Genomic DNA, 18,670 nt, shown 5'->3' on the forward strand with positions numbered 1-18,670 from the left:
TTTCTTTTGGTTTCCAGTAGGTGGCGTCTAAGCCTCTTGAATCTGTGCTTTATATAAAGTATTAATAATGTCTTTTTTTCCTTATAGATGTTTAATCATGCTCGCTATCTTCAATCTTAGGTCCTGTCAGTGTTAGTGACAGTTTCGGTAGCGTTTGCTCATATTCCCCTGGGGTTCTGCAGCGTTCCATCTCCATGGGTATGGGAGGAGGGGCCCTCTGGGTTGGGAGTTGGAGCTGTGGCTGGTAAAAATCAGCTGTTGTTTCTCTTCCGCCCTGCTTTTCTGCCATCCCCATTTCTCTGCCTTTTACCCCCTGATGATTGGGCACTGCCACTGGCCGCGTAGAGCTCACAGCAGTCCCAGGCAGGGCTATTCAGGGAACTCGCCGCTCCTTTTCCCCTCTCCCTCCTCCTGCAGGGAGCTCCGGCTGCTGCGAGAGGCAGCTTCTTTGTTTCTCCCAGTCCACCGCCTGACACCCAGGGTTCTGACCTGTGGTAGCTCTTATGCGCAGATCCCATGCTCAGATGTGCTGGTGTGCAGTTTGGGTGGTTTTTGTTGAGTCTTAGGTATTCAGCTTATTGTTGTTTCAAGGAGAGAGATCTGGGAATGTCTCTCACGCCGCCATGTTTAATCCAGTCTCTAGAAATTTTTAAATATTCTGTATAATGTTTATTTTTAGAAAAAACAAAATTATATCGAGCGTTTTATCTTCTGGTTCAGTTATTTGAGCCTAGTTGAGACACTGGTATACCTGTAAGTAGGTACCTAAATCCATAGGAAAATACTTGCAGCTTCCATGAGGCTGGATAAGCAATTTCCAGCATATGAAATGACTAGTTGTCTTTGGTCAGAAGTACTAGATTCACAGCTTAAATGTGATCAGAAACAGAGTAAGTAGCAAATGAAACAAACAACTTAAAGATCATCGATTATAACATTATTATAACAGAGCTTTTTTAACTATTAGGGCATCTATTTAAGGTTTTAGATCACAACTTGGAAGCTTTTTTTTTTTCCCCCCAATTACAGTTGACATTCAGTATTATGTTATATTAGCTTCAGGTGTACAGCATAATAGTTAGACATTTCTATAACTTACGAAGTGATCCCCCTATTTAGTCTAGTATCCACCTGCCACTATACATAATTATTATATATTATTGACTATACTCCCTTTGCTCCCCATGACTGTTTTGTAACTACCAATTTGTATTTTTTAATCTGTTCACCTTTTTCACCCAGCCCTCCAACCCCCCTCCCATCTGGCAACCATCAGTTTGTTCTCTGTATCTAGGAATCTGTTTCCATTTTATTCGTTCATTTATTTTGTTCTTTAGACTTCACATATAAGTGAGATCATTTAGTATTTGTCTTTCTCTGTCTGTTGTATTTCACTTAGCCTAAAACCCTCTAGGTCCATCTATGCCGTTGTATTGAAAGCTTTTTCTTCTGCCATTTTGATTGCTGTTTAATCTGAAAGCTACCTCATAGGAAAAATCTTTAATGTGATAGTGAAAATATTTACCGGAAGGTGATTTTCTCATGTACAGATCTTTATGATCTAATGATTTGTTCTAGAAGTAAAAATAAATTATATAACATGTTTTGTTTCATGGTGTCTGGATCCAGAAACTTAATAGTCTTTATAAAGCGCTGATGTCAGTGATATTAGTGCTCTCTGAGGCAGAACCATTTTTCAACTTCCGAGTTTTTGAAGATTTACTACCACATACTGGTCTATGATAGGATGAGGATGTAGTAGTTGAGGTATTTAACAAAGTAGGCTATAATTTCATCTTTTATTTTTTTCTCTTCTCCACTTCCATGTTTACTGCAGCATGATAGCCACTTGCAAGACCTCTCAAGAGGCAACTGAGCTCTCACAGGAAGGACAGAGAATATTTGAGAAACTTGAGAAGTCTCCAAAGCCTGTTGTGGCTGCTATCAATGGATCCTGCTTAGGAGGAGGACTTGAGGTAGAGATTTATTCCAAAGTCACTATTTAGCTCATTGGTGGGCTTCACCAGCTATAAATTTGTAGGCTACTATTTTGCCTAAGAAAAGTTCTCTTAATTTTAGTTATCAAACTTCTGAATAGGTCTTAGTCCTTATTCTCCTGGCACAGAGCATGTGAACCAAAGTGTGATGTTTTCATTTATAAATTGAGAAGATTTGAACTAGATCTCTTAGGTCTCTTTCAGTTCTAAAAACCTGATTCAAGTTTGCAGGGCAAAGATTCAGAAGCACGATCCATGCTCTTGAGCTGTTTAAGTCTAGTTGAGACACAAAGCATAATATAATATATAACATTATATGTTATATGTACTAACATATACTTAAGTGCTTTGTGAGTAGTAAAGATGGTAAATGATACAAGATTCGAGAGGAGAGATGCTTACTAGACTGGAGCATGTAGGAAAAAAGGGGAAAAGAAAATAACATGTATTGCTCATTTATTACATGCTGTGCTCTATGCTAGACACTTTCATGCATATTAATTAAGGAAACCTGTGCCAAGGCCTAAAAAATTGGCACAATTCGATTAATCAGAATAGTGGAGAAAAAAGCATTCCACGTAGGCGAGCTGTGAGCCAAGACAGGGATGAGCAGAGCCTATTAGTACATTATAAGTAGGCCTGCTTAATTGAAAAGGAGAGTTTCTATAGAGTACAGAGCTTCTTAACTTGGGGTGCATATATAATCATGTGTGCATTTTTTTATTGAGAGCTTCCATAGCTTTCAGCAGACTTTTTTTTAAGAGATCTGCAACCTAAAAAAAAGGTCAATAAATTAGGGGAAAAGTGTGAAAATAAGGCTGGAAAGGTAAATTGTAGAAAGCCTTAAATGGCAGCCTAAGGAAATATGGGTTATCCGATGGGTACATTCCTGCTTTTTAAGTAATCTTTAGACTCTCACAGATCCTAAGATGTTATAAAGTTACATTTGCTAACATTCTAATTTTCTTTCATTTGTTTGAAGCTTGCCATTTCATGCCAATACAGAATAGCAACAAAAGATAAAAAAACAGTATTAGGTACCCCTGAAGTCTTACTGGGGCTCTTACCAGGAGCAGGAGGCACACAAAGGCTGCCCAAAATGGTGAGTGTAAGACCTCTTTGTGAACCTTAGAACCTCAGTACCTATATGCCCCTTTAGCCCTTTAGATCTATTTCCTCTTGTGCAAAAGGCATAATATGGGTATTCATTGTAGAAACCAAATAAAATATGGTATATAGGATCAGTAACATTTTTATTCCTGTTATTTGTTTTTTCAGTTCAATTTTTATTGTTTTAATTCCTTGATCAAAATTACTGATCAAGGTCCTTTGTTAGCCCCTGAAGAAGGATAAAGAAAATAACGTACATGTTTTACCTCTCTGAAGCTTATAGTTTAATCTGTTCCTTCTCTGTGCGGTGCCATCTTAGCAGTTTTTCAAATCCAAAAGTCATATTTCATGATAAATGTAAAAGGCAGACCTTTTCCTTGATTTAGGTGATCTCATTGTTGTATTCTATAGAACCAGAAGAGGCCCATCAGGCCCTTGAATTCTTAAGGAGAGAGGAAGGACAGGAAGGACCTAGAGGCTACAGAACAATCTTAATATGAAACTTGAGGGCCCGCTCAACTCACAGCTTCTGGCACTATAGATTCCTCAGTGAAAACAAGGCTCAGTAGAAATACTCGTGGAGGAAAGTTGATATGAGCTGGGCACAAAAATAGGAAGGTTTATAGTGTTAGTTTCCTTATAATAAATAGTATACATTCCTTCATAGGAATTGTCAACAGGATTTATTGAAAGAATGAATAAGCCTATATGTGTGTAGAAAATATTGATGAATTTCTTTTCTTTTATTTTGTTATACTTTGTATTTGAATATTGTTAGGAGCCATTCTTCTAGTACCTACATAAGAATCCCTTAGCTGAGTTCTATTTTTATTAAGCCTAAAATCCTATCTAAAGACATTGTCAAAACTATAAGGTTTCTTAGAGTCTCCACTAGTTCCAGTATAGGAATTTTAAATATTTTATAAATGATAGAAAAGAAACTCAGAATAACATAAATGCACAATTTTAGGAAACATGAAATAATTTCTCTACCTTATGAATTCCATACTGAGCTAAAAGAAGAGATATAAAGACAATTTTGCTTCAGCTGAAGATTCCTAATCCCAAAAGTTACCTGAATGTGTATCAGTATGTAAAATATAACTGATCAGTAAATAGCAAAACAATTTTGGTTTGCCTTTTCTCACTTTAGTACTTATTTTGCTCAGTCGAATGATTCGTTGACTATAATTGTGACTCTGACATTCGATCCTTGCTTGCCTGTTAGGTGGGTCTGCCTTCTGCTTTTGACATGATGCTGACTGGTAGAAGTATTCGTGCAGACAGAGCAAAGAAAATGGGATTGGTTGACCAATTGGTAGAACCCCTGGGTAAGTGTTAGCATGCCTCACAGTTGGGTCTTATTATTTACTTTCTTAAAGAGTTAATATCTTGAATATTGGTTAGAGTAAAACTCAAACTCTTAAGAGTCAACATTCTGAAGAGTGAAGTTTTCTAAAAATTATAATAACTCAATCATTTCAACATCACCCCAATTTCTTTTTTATTTTATAATTTGGACACAGGCATACAGAATTAAGTCATTATTTTTGGTTCATAAATTACCTGTATCATTATCCATGATAACCCACCTTCATTTTTGCTGTTTTAGTAATATAATAAACACATGTGAAATAACTAACCTGAGAATATTAACAGTAGTTGTATGCTGATGTGTTACTTCTGTGTACAATTTCTCGGTTCCCCTTCACCCAAGGAAATCACTATCCAGATTGTGTGGTCATCACCCTCTTTCATTTCTTAAAAATCAGCATTATGAAGATGTTATTTACATAATAATAAATTTGTCACTTTTTAATGTACAATTTGGATTTTTACAAATGTATATAGCTGTGTAAACACAACTACAGTCATACAATAGGATATTTCTAGTATGTAGTTTTTTCGTGTCTTCTTTCATTTGGCATAATGCTTCTGAGATTTATCCGTGTTGTTGTATATGTCAGCAGTTTGTTCCTTCTTATTGCTGAGTGTTAGTCCACTGTATAGATATACTATAATTTGTTTATCCACCCAATAATGGACAATTGAATTGTTTCCAATTTGAGGCTGTTTCGAATAAAGCGGCTACGAACATTCATCCACAGGTCTTTATGTAGACATGTGTTTCATTTCTGTTGGACAAATACCAAAGAGCAGTTTGCCTGGACCATATGGTAGATGTATGTTTAGCTTTTAAGAAACTGTCAAACTTTTCCCAAAGTGATAATACCATTTTGCTTTCCTACCAGCATTATATGAAAGTTCTAGTTACCAACCAGTTTTCATGGTCAGTCTTTTTAATTTTAGACATTCTAATAGGAGTGTAGTGCTATCTCATTGTGATTTAATTTGTAAGATACTGAGTTTCTTTTATGTGTTTATTTGCCTTCTGTATATCTTCTGGTGAAGCGCCTGTTCAAACGTTTTACCCATTTCGTTTGAATTGTTTTTATTATTGTGTTTCAGAGTTCTTTATATATCAGGATACAAGTCTTTTATGAGATTTGTGATTTTCAGATATTTTCTCCCTGTCCATGGCTTGTCTTTTCATTATCTAAGAGCAGAAATTCTTAATTTTGATGATGTCCAAGGTCTTTTTTTATGGATCATACTGTTGGTAGTGTAGCTAAGAAATCTTTTCCTCACAAGATCTCAAAGATTTTCTCATATATTTTCTTCTGGAAATTTTGTAGTTTAGCTTTTACATTTTGGTCTGTGATCCTTTTCAAGTTAACTTTTGTATATGGTGTAAGGTAAAGATCGAGTCATTTGTTTTTGTTTTTGTTTTCATTTTTGCATAGGAATATCCAAATGTCCTGGCACAAGTCCTCTTTCCCCTTTGAACACCTTGGTCAATAATCAGTTGACCAAATATATAGGGTCTGTATCTGGATTTCCTCTCTTCAATTATCTGTGTGTCTTTACTTAAGCCAGTATCACACTGTCTTAATGATTGTTTTTTTGTTGTAACGCTTGAAATCGGGTAGTGTGACCCTCTTCAACTTAGTTCTCTTCTTTCAAAATTATTTTGCCTATACTAGTTTCTTTGCATTTACATATAAATTTTGTAATCATCTATATCTACAAAAGTACCCGCTAGGATTTCGATTGGAATGCATTGAATCAATGTATCAATTTGGGGAGAATTGATATCTTTAAAATATTGAGTCTTTTCATCCTGAACAGAGTATAACTCTGTTTGTTTAGGTCATCTTTAATTTCTCTTAGCACTATTTTTTACTTTTTATCGAACATATCTTATACACATTTTGTTACTACGAATAAGTATTTCATACTTTGGACCAGTATATTTTTTTACTTTAATTTGTCATTAATTACTAATATTTATAAATAAAATTTATTTTTGTACATAGACCTTGCATTCTGTGATTTTGCTAAATTTATTCTAGCTTTTTTGTAGATTGCTAAGGATTTTCTACATAAATAATCATGTTAACTACAAATAAAGGCATTTTTGTCTTCTTTCTTTCCCATCTGGTTGGCATTTATTTCTTTTCCTTGACTGACTACAGTAGCTAAGATCTTTAGTACAATACTGTATAGACGTGGATAAAAGCAGATATTGTTAACTTGTTCCAATCTTAGGGGAAAGTGTTCACTCTGATGCTGTAGGTATATGGTATTAGTTGTTGCTTTTTCATATATGCCCTTTATCAGATTATAATGTTCCTTTTATTTATAGTTTGCTGAGAATAGATGTTGAATTTTGTCAGTTGCATCTAATAAGATGATTGTGTGGGCTTTTTCTTTTTTAGTCTATCATTAATGTTGATTACCCTGATTTTTTGACCATTTCAACCAACTCTGCATTCCTGGAATAAACTCCACTTGGTCATGATGTATCGTTGGCTGGATCAGCTAAAATTTTGTAAAGGAATTTTATGTCTTGTCATGAGAAATAATGGTCTTAGGGATAATTTTCCTTTCTTGTGATATTTTTGCCTGGTATTGGTATCAGGATAATACTGGTTTCATAAAATGAGTTGGAAAATATTCCCTCCTCTTCTATTTTCTGGAAGATTTTGTGTAGAATTGGTATTATTTCTTCCTTAAATACTTAATAGAATTCATTGGTGAAATGATATGGACTTGGAGTTTTCTTCCTTGGGAAGGTTTTACCTATGAATTCAATTTCCTCAATAAACATAGGGCTATTTAAGTTCACCATTTGAGTGAGCTGTGGCTGTTTGTTTTTCAAAGATTTTATCTGTTTCATTAAACTTGATATTGCAATAAAGTTATTCATAGTACTTCATTATTATTCTTTTAATATCTTTATAATCTGTAATGACGTCTCCTCTTTCATGCCTGATATTGATAATGCATCTTCTCTCTTTTTGCCCTGATGAGTCACTTTATTGATCTTTTCTAAGAACCAGCTTTTAGTTTCATTGATTTTCTCCGGTTTTGTTTGTTTGTTTGCTGTTTTATTGATTTCAGCTGTTTCATTCTTTCTTTCTGCTTGCTTTTGCATTTTATTTATTCTTTTTCTTGTTTCCTAAGGTAGAACCTTAGACAATTGATTTTAGGCCTTTCTTCTTTTTTAACATAAACATTTAAATTCATAAATTTCCCTCTTAGCATTGCTTTATCCGAATATTTTAATATTATGTTTTCACTTCCATGAATGTCAAAATATTTTCAGATTTCTTTTGTCATCTCTTCTTTGATCTGTGTGTAATTTAGAAGTATGTTACTTAATATTAATATTTTAGTATTAAAATATTAATTTCCAAATATTTAGGGGTTATTTCAGATATATTTCTGTTATTGATTTCCAGTTTAATGTTACTTAATATTAATATTTTAGTATTAAAATACTAATTTCCAAATATTTAGGGGTTATTTCAGATATATTTCTGTTATTGATTTCCAGTTTAATTTGTTGTAGTCAGAATACAGTCAGTCCTTATTATTTGCGGGTTCCTTAGCTGTGGGCACATGGTTCATGACTATGCCAACATCAACCAGTCAGGTCCGACATGGAAAGCCGTACCAGAAGTGGGTACCAGAACATGCCTAGTTTTGGCATGCCTAGGTTTTTGCCTACCTGGGACTGATCTAAGCCTGATTTGCATTCCAGTCTGTTGCGTTCGTTTTTACAGGACCAGGATTAAAACCTCCAGAGGAACGGACAATTGAATACCTAGAAGAAGTTGCAATTACTTTTGCCAAAGGACTAGCCGATAAGAAAATCTCTCCAAAGAGAGCCAAGGGATTGGTGGAAAGTGAGTTTTGTTATTAAAGAGCAAAGGCAAAGCTTATTTCCAGGGAGTTTAATTTTATTTGCTGTAAATCTTAAATGAGGAAGAGATAAATGCATTATTTACTTGAAGTGTAAAGTCAACCTTAAAAGGTGCAACAGCTATGTTCTAAGGTCAAGTTCTGAACCTTACATTGGTTAGTTAAGACTATTAAAAACTTTTTATTTTGGAAAATTTTAGACATTAATACAAGAGTAGAGTATTTGGAATACTATGCCCATGTACCCAGCATTTATCAACTAATGAAACTATATTCAAAGACGTGCTTAGGTTGAAATCTAGATTTTGTATATCAGAGTAGAGAGTAATTCTTTCAGATAGCTAGAACTACTGCATTTTTATTGAGTTTACAGAACAAACTAACGAGGAAAGCTTAGTGCCAATAAGTATCTAAAAGGATTTTACTTTACAGAATTGACATCGTATGCCATGAATATTCCATTTGTCAGGCAACAAGTTTACAAAAAGGTGGAAGAAAAAGTACAAAAGCAGACCAAAGGTCTTTATCCTGCACCTCTGAAAATAATTGACGTGAGTCTTTTCCCCATATGCTCAGATTTCTTATATTTCCTCCCTTTGTATAGCACAGTACTCTTTATTGCCATTCTGGACCATGTATGCTACTACGAAAGTTCTTAATTCTGCTATTAAAGTACCAAAAATAAGGGAAGAAGATAGCAAGCTCTAAGGACTCATAAATTGATGTATTGGGGGATAATCAGTGCCAGGCATACTTATTAGTTGATGAGTTTAAAACTACCAGTTATAAGCCAAGAACCTATGTCATATCAGTATAAATGCCCAGTAAAATATTGGACATTTATAAAGAGGTAGTTGAAACAAAATTGATGGCTGTATTGTATCCTTAGTCAAAGTCAATGTCAGTACCTAAAGTACTGTCTCAGTGCCTTCCCGGTGCCATAATTATAAAAAAGATATGATATAATGAGGTTCTGAAAAAAATCAAAGACAGTTAAAATGATCACAGTGTTGATTGAAGAGAGTTCTGTCTAAAAATAGACTTTAAAACAGAACTCTTCAATCTAGAAGGTCTAAGATTAGGAGAGCATATAATCAAAGACCACAGAATTGGAGAGTGACTCAGTCAAGAGATATATTTTGAATGGAAGACATGAAAGTACATAAAATATGAAGCATGATCCCCTACCTCTATTCATCTAGACTTTACTCTTTAAAGACTAACAACACTAGCCGTTTTATTTAGCATTATTATACATCTGGCCAATATCCTTAAACAAGCCAACAATGAGCAAGTACCTTATATGTTTTTTAGGTGGTGAAGACTGGAATTGAGCAAGGGAAAGATGCTGGCTATCTCTCTGAATCTCAGGTAAAGTTGTTCCCTTTCAATTTTTATTACATACAAGAACACCAAATACAAGGAAATGTTTTGTACCCACTTAAAGAAGAAAAGGAACACAGGAACCAGCTTCACCCCTTTCACTTTCTGAATTGGTGATATGTCAGATTTAAGTGGTTTGGGTTGTTTTTAAGTTTTAAGCAATCATCGAAGAATGATTACTCTTCGATAACAGGACAAAAGATATCTGAAGAGCTCATGACAAATTCCAGAGAAAACATTTCTTGTACCTCATTGCTTATTACAGTTCATTTCTGATTTATTCTTTTACATCATAACCAAGTCACATGTACATATGTATGGTAAAATTGAAGCATATTTCATGAATCAATAATTGTCCTCACTGTGTGCATTGTACTAGGTATTTCCTGTCTGTTCTGCTTATCACAACTCGCTAAATTCATGACCACTGATGGATCTCTACCCATAGTTTGAAAAATCACTGGTTTATTATATAGAACCTACTGCATCAAGATTAGTAAAGCATTGATTCTGTAAAACATTGTTTCATATTTTATTAGAACATGATAGCAACTTTACTGGAGGGATTTCTTCCTAAAAATACTATTTGAAACCATGTAATCGTACCAGTAAATTCCAGTAATATTCATGGTGATATTAGCTAACATCGAGACTTAGTCATTTTACTAGTGTTCTCATATAATCCCCACAATACTGTAAAATAGGCATTGTTTTTCCCACGTTACGGATGAAGAAAGCTTCACAACTGGAAATGGCAGAGCCAGGATTCAGACCCAATCTCATGCTCCTCACCACTAAGTTGAGAATTGTTTGTTCTCCGTAGTAAAGGTACTTTTTAAAGAGGTAGGTACCATGTGGGCAGCCTGCTACAGTGGAAAGAGAACTAGAGTTAGAAGTCATACTGCTTGGGTTCAAGTTCCATTTTTGCCACTTTGAAGCAGTGTGGCTTTTGAGCAAGGTCACTTGCTTAAATTTTTCTGGGCCTCCTTTTCCCAGTCTTTAAAATGAGAGGGTTGGTTGAGATGATTGTGAAGGTCCTTTTGACTCTGATACTCCAGTTCCATGAAAAAGGTTACCACAACCTCATGTAGAGAATGAGAGCTCATTTATATTCAAAACCTTTTTCAAAGCAGTAGTCGGAAAGTGCTACAAACGAGAAGAGTAAAGAAAAGATACATCAGTAGGAGACAGAATTCTGCAGTTCAGGGACCAGTGAGACCCCTGAGAAGCTGTGGCCTTGCACACATTACCTCTGCTCTACAGAGACACCAAACTGAACGAATCCACATCACCGAGACTGCGAAGTTCTACCTTTTCTTGTTCCTTTAAATTTCAGAAATTTGGAGAGCTTGCAATGACCAAAGAATCAAAGGCCTTGGTGGGACTTTATCATGGTCAAGTCCTGTGCAAGAAGAATAAGTTTGGAACTCCACAGAAGGAGGTTAAGTAAGTTAAACTCTACTTAGGAGGCCCTTGTGGATTTCACTACGTGCTAACTTGTACATGTCTTCAAAGAGCTACAAAGCTAGTTTTATATCTTAAATCTTGCCATGAACTCCTATCCTGAGCACATTAGATCCTTATTTCTACCCAGAACTTTTTCACTTTCAAAGTTCGGTTTGCAGTGAGTTTTCTCCAGACCTTTCTAATGGCTCCTATAGATGCTTTCTTGTCTCACCATTGATGTCTCCTAAAAGCCTGGTTTAGGTCCCCCTTCCCAAACCAAAACCACACTATGCCCTATTTAATGATCTTGTTTCTTTCTGTGGCTTGAGATACTATCTCTGGGAACTCACTCTAATTGCTAAACCTCATTCTAATTGCTAAGGGGATGTCCTCCTTTTAGCTTACATCCTAAGCATTGGAGATTCTACTTGCCTGTTTCATATCTACTTTCTTCTACAAGCCTGTCAGTACTATGCTTCCTAAATATCTTTTCAGCACTTTAAGTTTAATATGCTCCTAAAACTCACCTTCTTACTCAGTGGTCTCAAACTGGGTGATGTCGCCCCCCAGGGGACATTTGACAATGTCTGGAAATTTTTTGGTTGTCATAATTAGAGAGGAAAGGATGCTATGGGCATATAGTGGCTAGAGGCCAAGAACTCATCTTACAGTACACAAGACAGCCCCACAGCAAAGAAATCCAGTCCAAAATGTCAGCAGTGCCAAGAGAAATACCGTTTTAGCTGAATTACAGTCAGGGGTTTAAGAAAAGCAGCTAATATTTCTACCTTCTCTATTCCTTCACCTTTAATAAGATTTTCAATGCAAATAGAAGATAAAATGGCTAAGAGATCTGGGTGAGAAGATAAGATTCTAGTCAAGAGGGCTGATTTCCAAACACAATATGAAATGCAATCATAACTACTTCTCCAGCATACATAGTGATGAATATCAATCTGATTGCGTTTGTTCCATGTAATACATTATCACACATTCTCTAGCTAAGGTAAATTATTTCCATGTTGCAGAAAAACGTTGATGGCTACTTCTCACACCTTACAGAAATCAAACAAATGAACAGGGACAACAAAGCCACCCGTTCCCCATGTGCAGCATAAACAGAAGGAAGCCAATGCTAACTTCTAATATGTAAGAGAGAGACTTTATTGTAACAGGAAAAAAGGAAGCAAAAGAAAAATATTAAGAGTCTTGCAAAATCACAGAACCCTAAGACACACTAATTCCAGCCCCATCTATCTACAAAAAAAAAAAAAAAAAAAATGCTGTCAGTTAAAGAGACTGCACTTTGCAATAGAAGAAGGTACTCTTAAATTTAGAAACCTAATTAGCCACTCCATACTCCTGTCTGTGTGTAACTCTTATTGTTATGTGCAGATAATTTATAATACCACCTAGAGAAGGTGTTATTATGTACCAAATGACATCCATATAAAAGTAACATAAGAAAAAAGCAAGTGAGAATCAAAATACTTAAGCTTATGAAAATTCTCCCCCTAGAAAACCAGTGAAAAAGAAAATTTATAACAGAACACCTCCAAACTTGAATTAAATATCCTTAAACAAACATTTGCAGATAAGAAAAAAAATCACCTTGAATCAAAATTCAAGAACTGCTAACTAAATGGATAGAAAAACATGATGATATAAGAGTTGACTTAACTGGGGAAATAAATTGAAGAAAAGAGTAACATCATCTTAAAAATGAAAAATAAATTATAAGGTACCCAAGGCAGAATAGGTTGAACTGAAAATTTAATAAAGAGCATTGAAGAAAGGGTGTCCCCCTTTCTGGTTTCCCACTGGTCAGTAATACCTCTACTTCTGTCTAGGCCTTTTGACCCTTACCGTGGATAATTTTAATTCCCTTATTTTCTCTTTTTTATAAATTTTTATTCAAAGAATGCGTTTCTGTTCTCCTTTTTAAAAAACTATTGTAAATAAGGTTAAATACTAGATGATACTGTTTGTGCTCGTGGTTGTAGTATAAAAGGGATCTGTGTGTATGATCCTGTAACTTGCTCTTTTTATTCAGTGGTACGACTTAGAGACCATGTATATTGGTACACAGCAGTTATCTCATTCCTTTTCATCTCCTACTCATGGATTGATTGCTGGTTTCAATTTTTCATTATCATAAACATTGTACAACTGTTCACAGCATGTCATCTTGTGCATGGTGCATTTCACTAGAGTAAAGAATGAGAGGTTGGTCCTAGAATATGCGATTTTTGGTAGCCATTTTAATTTTCATTTCCTAGATCATTAGGGAGATTGAACATCTTTATTTGCAGTTTCTTTTCATCTTTTATGACCTGCTTTATATAAGCCTTTGCCCATTTTATTGGGTTATCTTTTTTAATTGACATGTATATATATATTCTTTATATTTCCCCAGTAATAATGCTTTCTCTGCTATATATATTACAGATTTTTTCCTATTCTTTAGTTATCTTAATATTGTATAGTCATTTATCAAACTAATTTTTAATTTTGATGCAGTAAATGTATCAATCTTTTTTCAGCCCCTGTTCTTTATATTTCTCTACCCTATTTTCGCATTATCCTCCAATTACTTAACACTAACCATACAAATATTTTCATTATTACAAAACTACATTTGAAAGTTGCTCCCAGGACTTGAAATTAGGTTTCCTTTTTTGGGTCTTGAATATAATTTTTGAACATTAGAATCAAAATTGTTAGGAATGAAATTTTATCCTGTGTTACAACTCTAATTTAGGTCTTTAATGCTGTAAACTTGGCCTTCTGTTGTGGAGGAACTTGTGAAAAAATTTTTTAGTTAGTTACTATGAGAATATCCATATTGTTCCAGAACGAAAAAGAGTAATCAGATATGATCTCTGGCCCTCAACAAGCTTAGAATGTAACTGAGGAGACAAAAACAATGGACATGAGGCCATTCCAGAATGTTGCGGAGTTAGGCAAGTGGTGACAAGGGCAAGAGGGTTTCCAAAGTGGAAGAGCAGGAATGTGCATGTGTGGAGGTGTTTGAGAGAGCGGTCAGGTCTGGAAGCAAAGAAGCCATTCAGAAAGATGACTGGACAATGGTAAAATCACTAATAAAGAAGTAGTTGGAGGAAGAGAGGTTAGTCTTTGGAAATGTCACTGCAAGTTGCTTTTTGTTTGGAAAACAAAAATGTTCATGTTGGCTTATGCATAAACTGGGTTGTTTTCAGTGATCTCAGGCATGACTGAGAATCAATATAATTCAGTCTTCTTCGGTAGACCAACGAGTTTTTGCGTTTAACTTTGAAAACCAATCATTTATTAAAAGTATGTTTTTATACATAAAAATTATTTTAAATACCATATTTTTGCGCCTGCTTTAGTTGGTTCATTGGATGATAACTTGGGCAGTCTCCCACTTTTACTGAAATGATCCAGAGTTATTTACTAAAAGTCATTTTATCCTTCCCTTTCAGGCGTCTAGCCATTCTTGGTGCAGGGCTGATGGGAGCTGGCATTGCTCAAGTGTCTGTGGATAAGAACCTGAAGACTATACTAAAAGATGCTACAGCAGCTGGCCTGGGCCGAGGACAGCAACAAGTGTTCAAAGGGTAAGCCTGCTCTCTCTGCCTTTGCCAGGAGTTAGAATGGTTTTTGTTTTTTGCTGCCACAGGTTCCTTTTTCCTGAACCTGAGTACTAGGTACTCCATAGTTAAGCCTATCGCCCTTATTTTTCGGAAACGCTAATTCTTTCACTTCATTTTGTTACAGATATTATAAACCGTTAACATCATTGGAATCTGTAGTCTGTGAGTGCTGAAGAGAAAACTTTATTCATTAGATATTTTTAAATGCCATTTATTTTATGTTTTGATATCAGACTAGAAATTCTCATATTCGTGAATTTTGATAGTTTACATGTAATCGTTGTATTATGAAACATTGAAACAGCACGACTGTGTTTTCATGGAGAGAACAGAGGCTAGGATGTGAGGAAATGACAGTCACTGCATGTTGAAGGTAGGGCATGGATCAGAACTCCTGAGCTTTGTATTTCTTGACTGACATTGCTGTGGAGAAGCAGTTATGTATGGTTCCACAATGTCTGAGGCTTTACAAGACTGTCTCCATCTTACCTCTGAATTAATAGAGGGTAAATATTCTTCCTCCTGGCCATCTACCTCCTTCCGCCACACACATACTGCCTGTTTTGCAGCGGGGGAAAATGGAGCAGCAGCTTGGTCAGACTGAGAATTGGTCTCAGCTCAGTTCTCTGCTCCGCTGTAATGGACAAGCTGGCTGCACTTAAGAGTCTCCTGCATGTGACTTTTAGCTGAGTGAGCATTTTTGCTTCTCAAATGGATTATGTAGCTTACACGTGTGTTTCCCCTTTTTCTTCAGAGAAGTTCATATGTTGCTACCATAATGCTTTTCAGGACCCGGCAGGTTTAATCATTTTGGCAGATTATTGTAAGATAGCAACGAGTTGGAATAAAAGGTTCTGATCCAAAAATAAATGGCATGTGCTAGGTAACAGCATTGCCCTGAGACTAGCCTGCAAGCGTCCCCAAACAGCATTTCATAGAGTCACCCACATGAGAAATTGCTACTCTGGAAAGGCTTCCTTCCTTTGATCTCTTTGGATCCAGGTGTCTCGGTTTTCCTTTTTGCCTTAGAAGCATCAGGCTTGGATGATTGCCCCTCACCATACTGCTGACCTGAGTCGTACATGTTTCCTTCCTCCCTCGAAAATAGTTCCCTTGGGCATTAGAATCAGAGACAGAGTCATATTTTGATCTCTAACAGGCATCTTGTTTGCTGACTGCTGACATGATTGTCAAAAACCAGGAAGTTTGAACCCATACTTTTAAGACTTGAATACTTCTTTAACTTGTTGCTTTAATTTTTCTTTTGATTATGGAAATTAGAGTTTAGTTTCTTTCTTCAATCAGAGGAAAGAAAACTCTAGATCATTTATTTGGAAAATGTGATCTGATTAAAACCTAAGAGAGCCTGTTTTCCTTGGCAATAAAAAATAATCAGATAAATGTCTGAGTAGCAGGAATCCTTTTTAGCTCTCTCTGGGAAAGAAGAAACCTTGAGTTAATATTTTATGTAATCAGTGCAACATGCTCCTAGGTGTTGACTAGGAAGTGGATTAAGAATATGAGAAATAATGCTTGGTCTCAGTCCCCTAGAAGATTACAATCACAGAATAACCAAATGATGCATAAGCAAGTATAAATCCATGTGGTCTAGGACACAGGTTGGCTGTGTTTCCTGTTGTAGGTAGAGAATTACCAGAGTTGCTCTTTTGTTTTGCCATTCTAGTATTTGTATTTCCTCCTCTTGGCAAATTTAACTGTTTATAAGTGATACAGTTTATATGAGTTGGGTGTTTGGAGGCATCTTATAGATAGAAAGAATGTGGACTTGTGGGTCAACCTGTCTCTGAATCCTAGTGCCCTGGATCCCCTAGCACCTAGCTGCTGGACCACAAGTCCTTCTGAGCCTCTTTGAGCAACTTGGCTCCTTCGAAATGGGAGTAATACAACTACTTCACAGAGTAGGTAAAAAACACATAGCGCACGGTCTGGCCCAAGGACACTCAGTGAACATTAATTTCCCTTTGTTCCCCTCTAACTAGGAATGTGTTTTTTTCTAGATTGAATGATAAAGTGAAGAAGAAAGCTATAACATCATTCGAAAGGGACTTCATTTTCAGCAACTTGACTGGGCAGCTCGATTACCAGGATTTTGAAAAGGCCGACATGGTGATTGAAGCTGTTTTCGAGGACCTCAACCTTAAGCACAGAGTGCTAAAGGAAGTAGAAGCAGTAAGTAAGGGCATGTACTACTTGAATCCTAGTGTGGTGAATGAAGGACACAGAGATGGGGTTTTTAAAGGAACTGTAGGAAACTCATCGTTCTTTTTACAGGGCTGTTCATTTCCATGCCTAAGATTTTATGCGAGCTCACGCACACTGAGTATGTCATAAAGGTCAAATCTCAGTCCTGCAGGAAGAAAATCAAGTAGCTTATTAACCTAAGCTACAGGGTTTGTTAGCCTTATATGGGAGTTGTTACCCAAACATACAAATAACCTCATGGAGTAAGCCATCATGGAGTATAGCCAGATCTCTTGCCATTTGGGCTTGGCCATAAGCCATAACTAAACTTCAGGTCTAGGCAGCAAAGGAAATAGGGGAGAAATAGTTTCTCCAGGCAGGATTCAAATGCTCATTTTGTGTAACTGCTGCATTGGTCTAGATCCCACATGTTCTACAAAATCAGTTCTTGGGATGGGATGACATGAACAAAACAAATACTTGAAGTGGGTGGTATAAAGAGCGAGCCCAGAAAAGAAGAAATTGCAGTAATCCAGGCATAAGATAGAGCTGGGGCCTAGACTCACCTACAGTTGGATAAGTAGAATATGGGTTAATAAATGATGTAAATGAAATGGCACTGACTTGGCAACACTCTAGATGTCTTGAGAGTGGGGCTGTACTCTAAGGGTGCCCATCTGTGTGAGGACAACCCCTGCTCTACTCAAGACTGACCCTAAGGAGGGCTGAGAAACTAAAAGCAGGCAGCTCTGTTTGGGACAGATTCCACTGTGAGATACAGTTCTTTAGACCAAGTGTAATGCTGGATTCAGCTGAAGGAGAAAATTCAGAAAAGTGAGGTCTTATTTGTGTCCCATCCGTGCTAGGTGGCATTTCAGCTTAGAGACATAGATGACATTCCCAGGGTTTTGTGGGCCCAGCTGAACCAGTGATAGGTAGATTCTGAGGAGCAGCAAAAGCAGACACAGCCATAGTGGAGAGAAGAGCATTTACCAACTGACTGGGTGATGGTATTTGCTTTTGGAAAACCTGAGTTTGGGAGTATCAGATCAGAATAGAGAAAAGTTTGCTAGTTTTAGTGGTTCGGAAGCCAGTGGTCAAGGAGAAGAAAAGAAAGAGGGACCAGATCATGAGAAGTGCAGATTTGTGAACAAATCAGTGCAGTAGTTCAACTGAAACATGAAGGTTAAGGGAGAAGAGACGCAGCGGAGCCTGGAAGGGAAAGGGAAGTAAAGCAGAGGGGTTCGATGTGACCGTGCAGCAACAGCGGGAAGGGAACTAAGGGGAAGGGATCAGACAGAGGTGAGAGAGGAGGGTTCTCTGGGAATCACTGATTTTTAGCAGATAGTAAGAAGAAAAGATGCCAGCTTTGGGTAGAAAGATTAATACTAAAGTAAAATCCAGAATGTTATGTATATTATACTTACTTATATAACATGTCAGATGCCTTTACTTTTTTAATGAAGCTAGTGAGGTTATCTAAGGTAGGAGATTCTCAAAGAGTTATTCAGAAAGAGAAGAAAAGATCTATATTTAGAAAATTAAGAATTTTTAGGTGAAAGACCTTTGGGAAGGTATCAACTTCATCCTCTCATCTGGTCTCTGCTTTCTTTACAAGAAAATTTTAAA

General features: G+C 36.3%; 1 protein-coding gene across 1 annotated transcript in view; it reads left to right on the forward strand.

Annotated features, from left to right (window-relative positions):
- Positions 1 to 18,670, forward strand: part of HADHA (hydroxyacyl-CoA dehydrogenase trifunctional multienzyme complex subunit alpha) — a 40,901-nt gene that overhangs the window by 15,385 nt on the left and 6,846 nt on the right. The window contains exons 5-13 of the mRNA XM_039887626.1: positions 1,838 to 1,976; positions 2,980 to 3,099; positions 4,336 to 4,438; positions 8,237 to 8,359; positions 8,808 to 8,926; positions 9,690 to 9,746; positions 11,095 to 11,204; positions 14,669 to 14,803; positions 16,858 to 17,029. Of these exons, the coding sequence (XP_039743560.1) occupies positions 1,838 to 1,976; positions 2,980 to 3,099; positions 4,336 to 4,438; positions 8,237 to 8,359; positions 8,808 to 8,926; positions 9,690 to 9,746; positions 11,095 to 11,204; positions 14,669 to 14,803; positions 16,858 to 17,029 (1,078 nt within the window). The remainder of the gene's footprint in view (positions 1 to 1,837; positions 1,977 to 2,979; positions 3,100 to 4,335; positions 4,439 to 8,236; positions 8,360 to 8,807; positions 8,927 to 9,689; positions 9,747 to 11,094; positions 11,205 to 14,668; positions 14,804 to 16,857; positions 17,030 to 18,670) is intronic.

Source organism: Pteropus medius, unplaced genomic scaffold (assembly GCF_902729225.1).
Source record: "Pteropus medius unplaced genomic scaffold, Ma_sr-lr_union100, whole genome shotgun sequence".
NCBI classification, from domain to species: Eukaryota; Metazoa; Chordata; class Mammalia; order Chiroptera; family Pteropodidae; genus Pteropus; species Pteropus medius.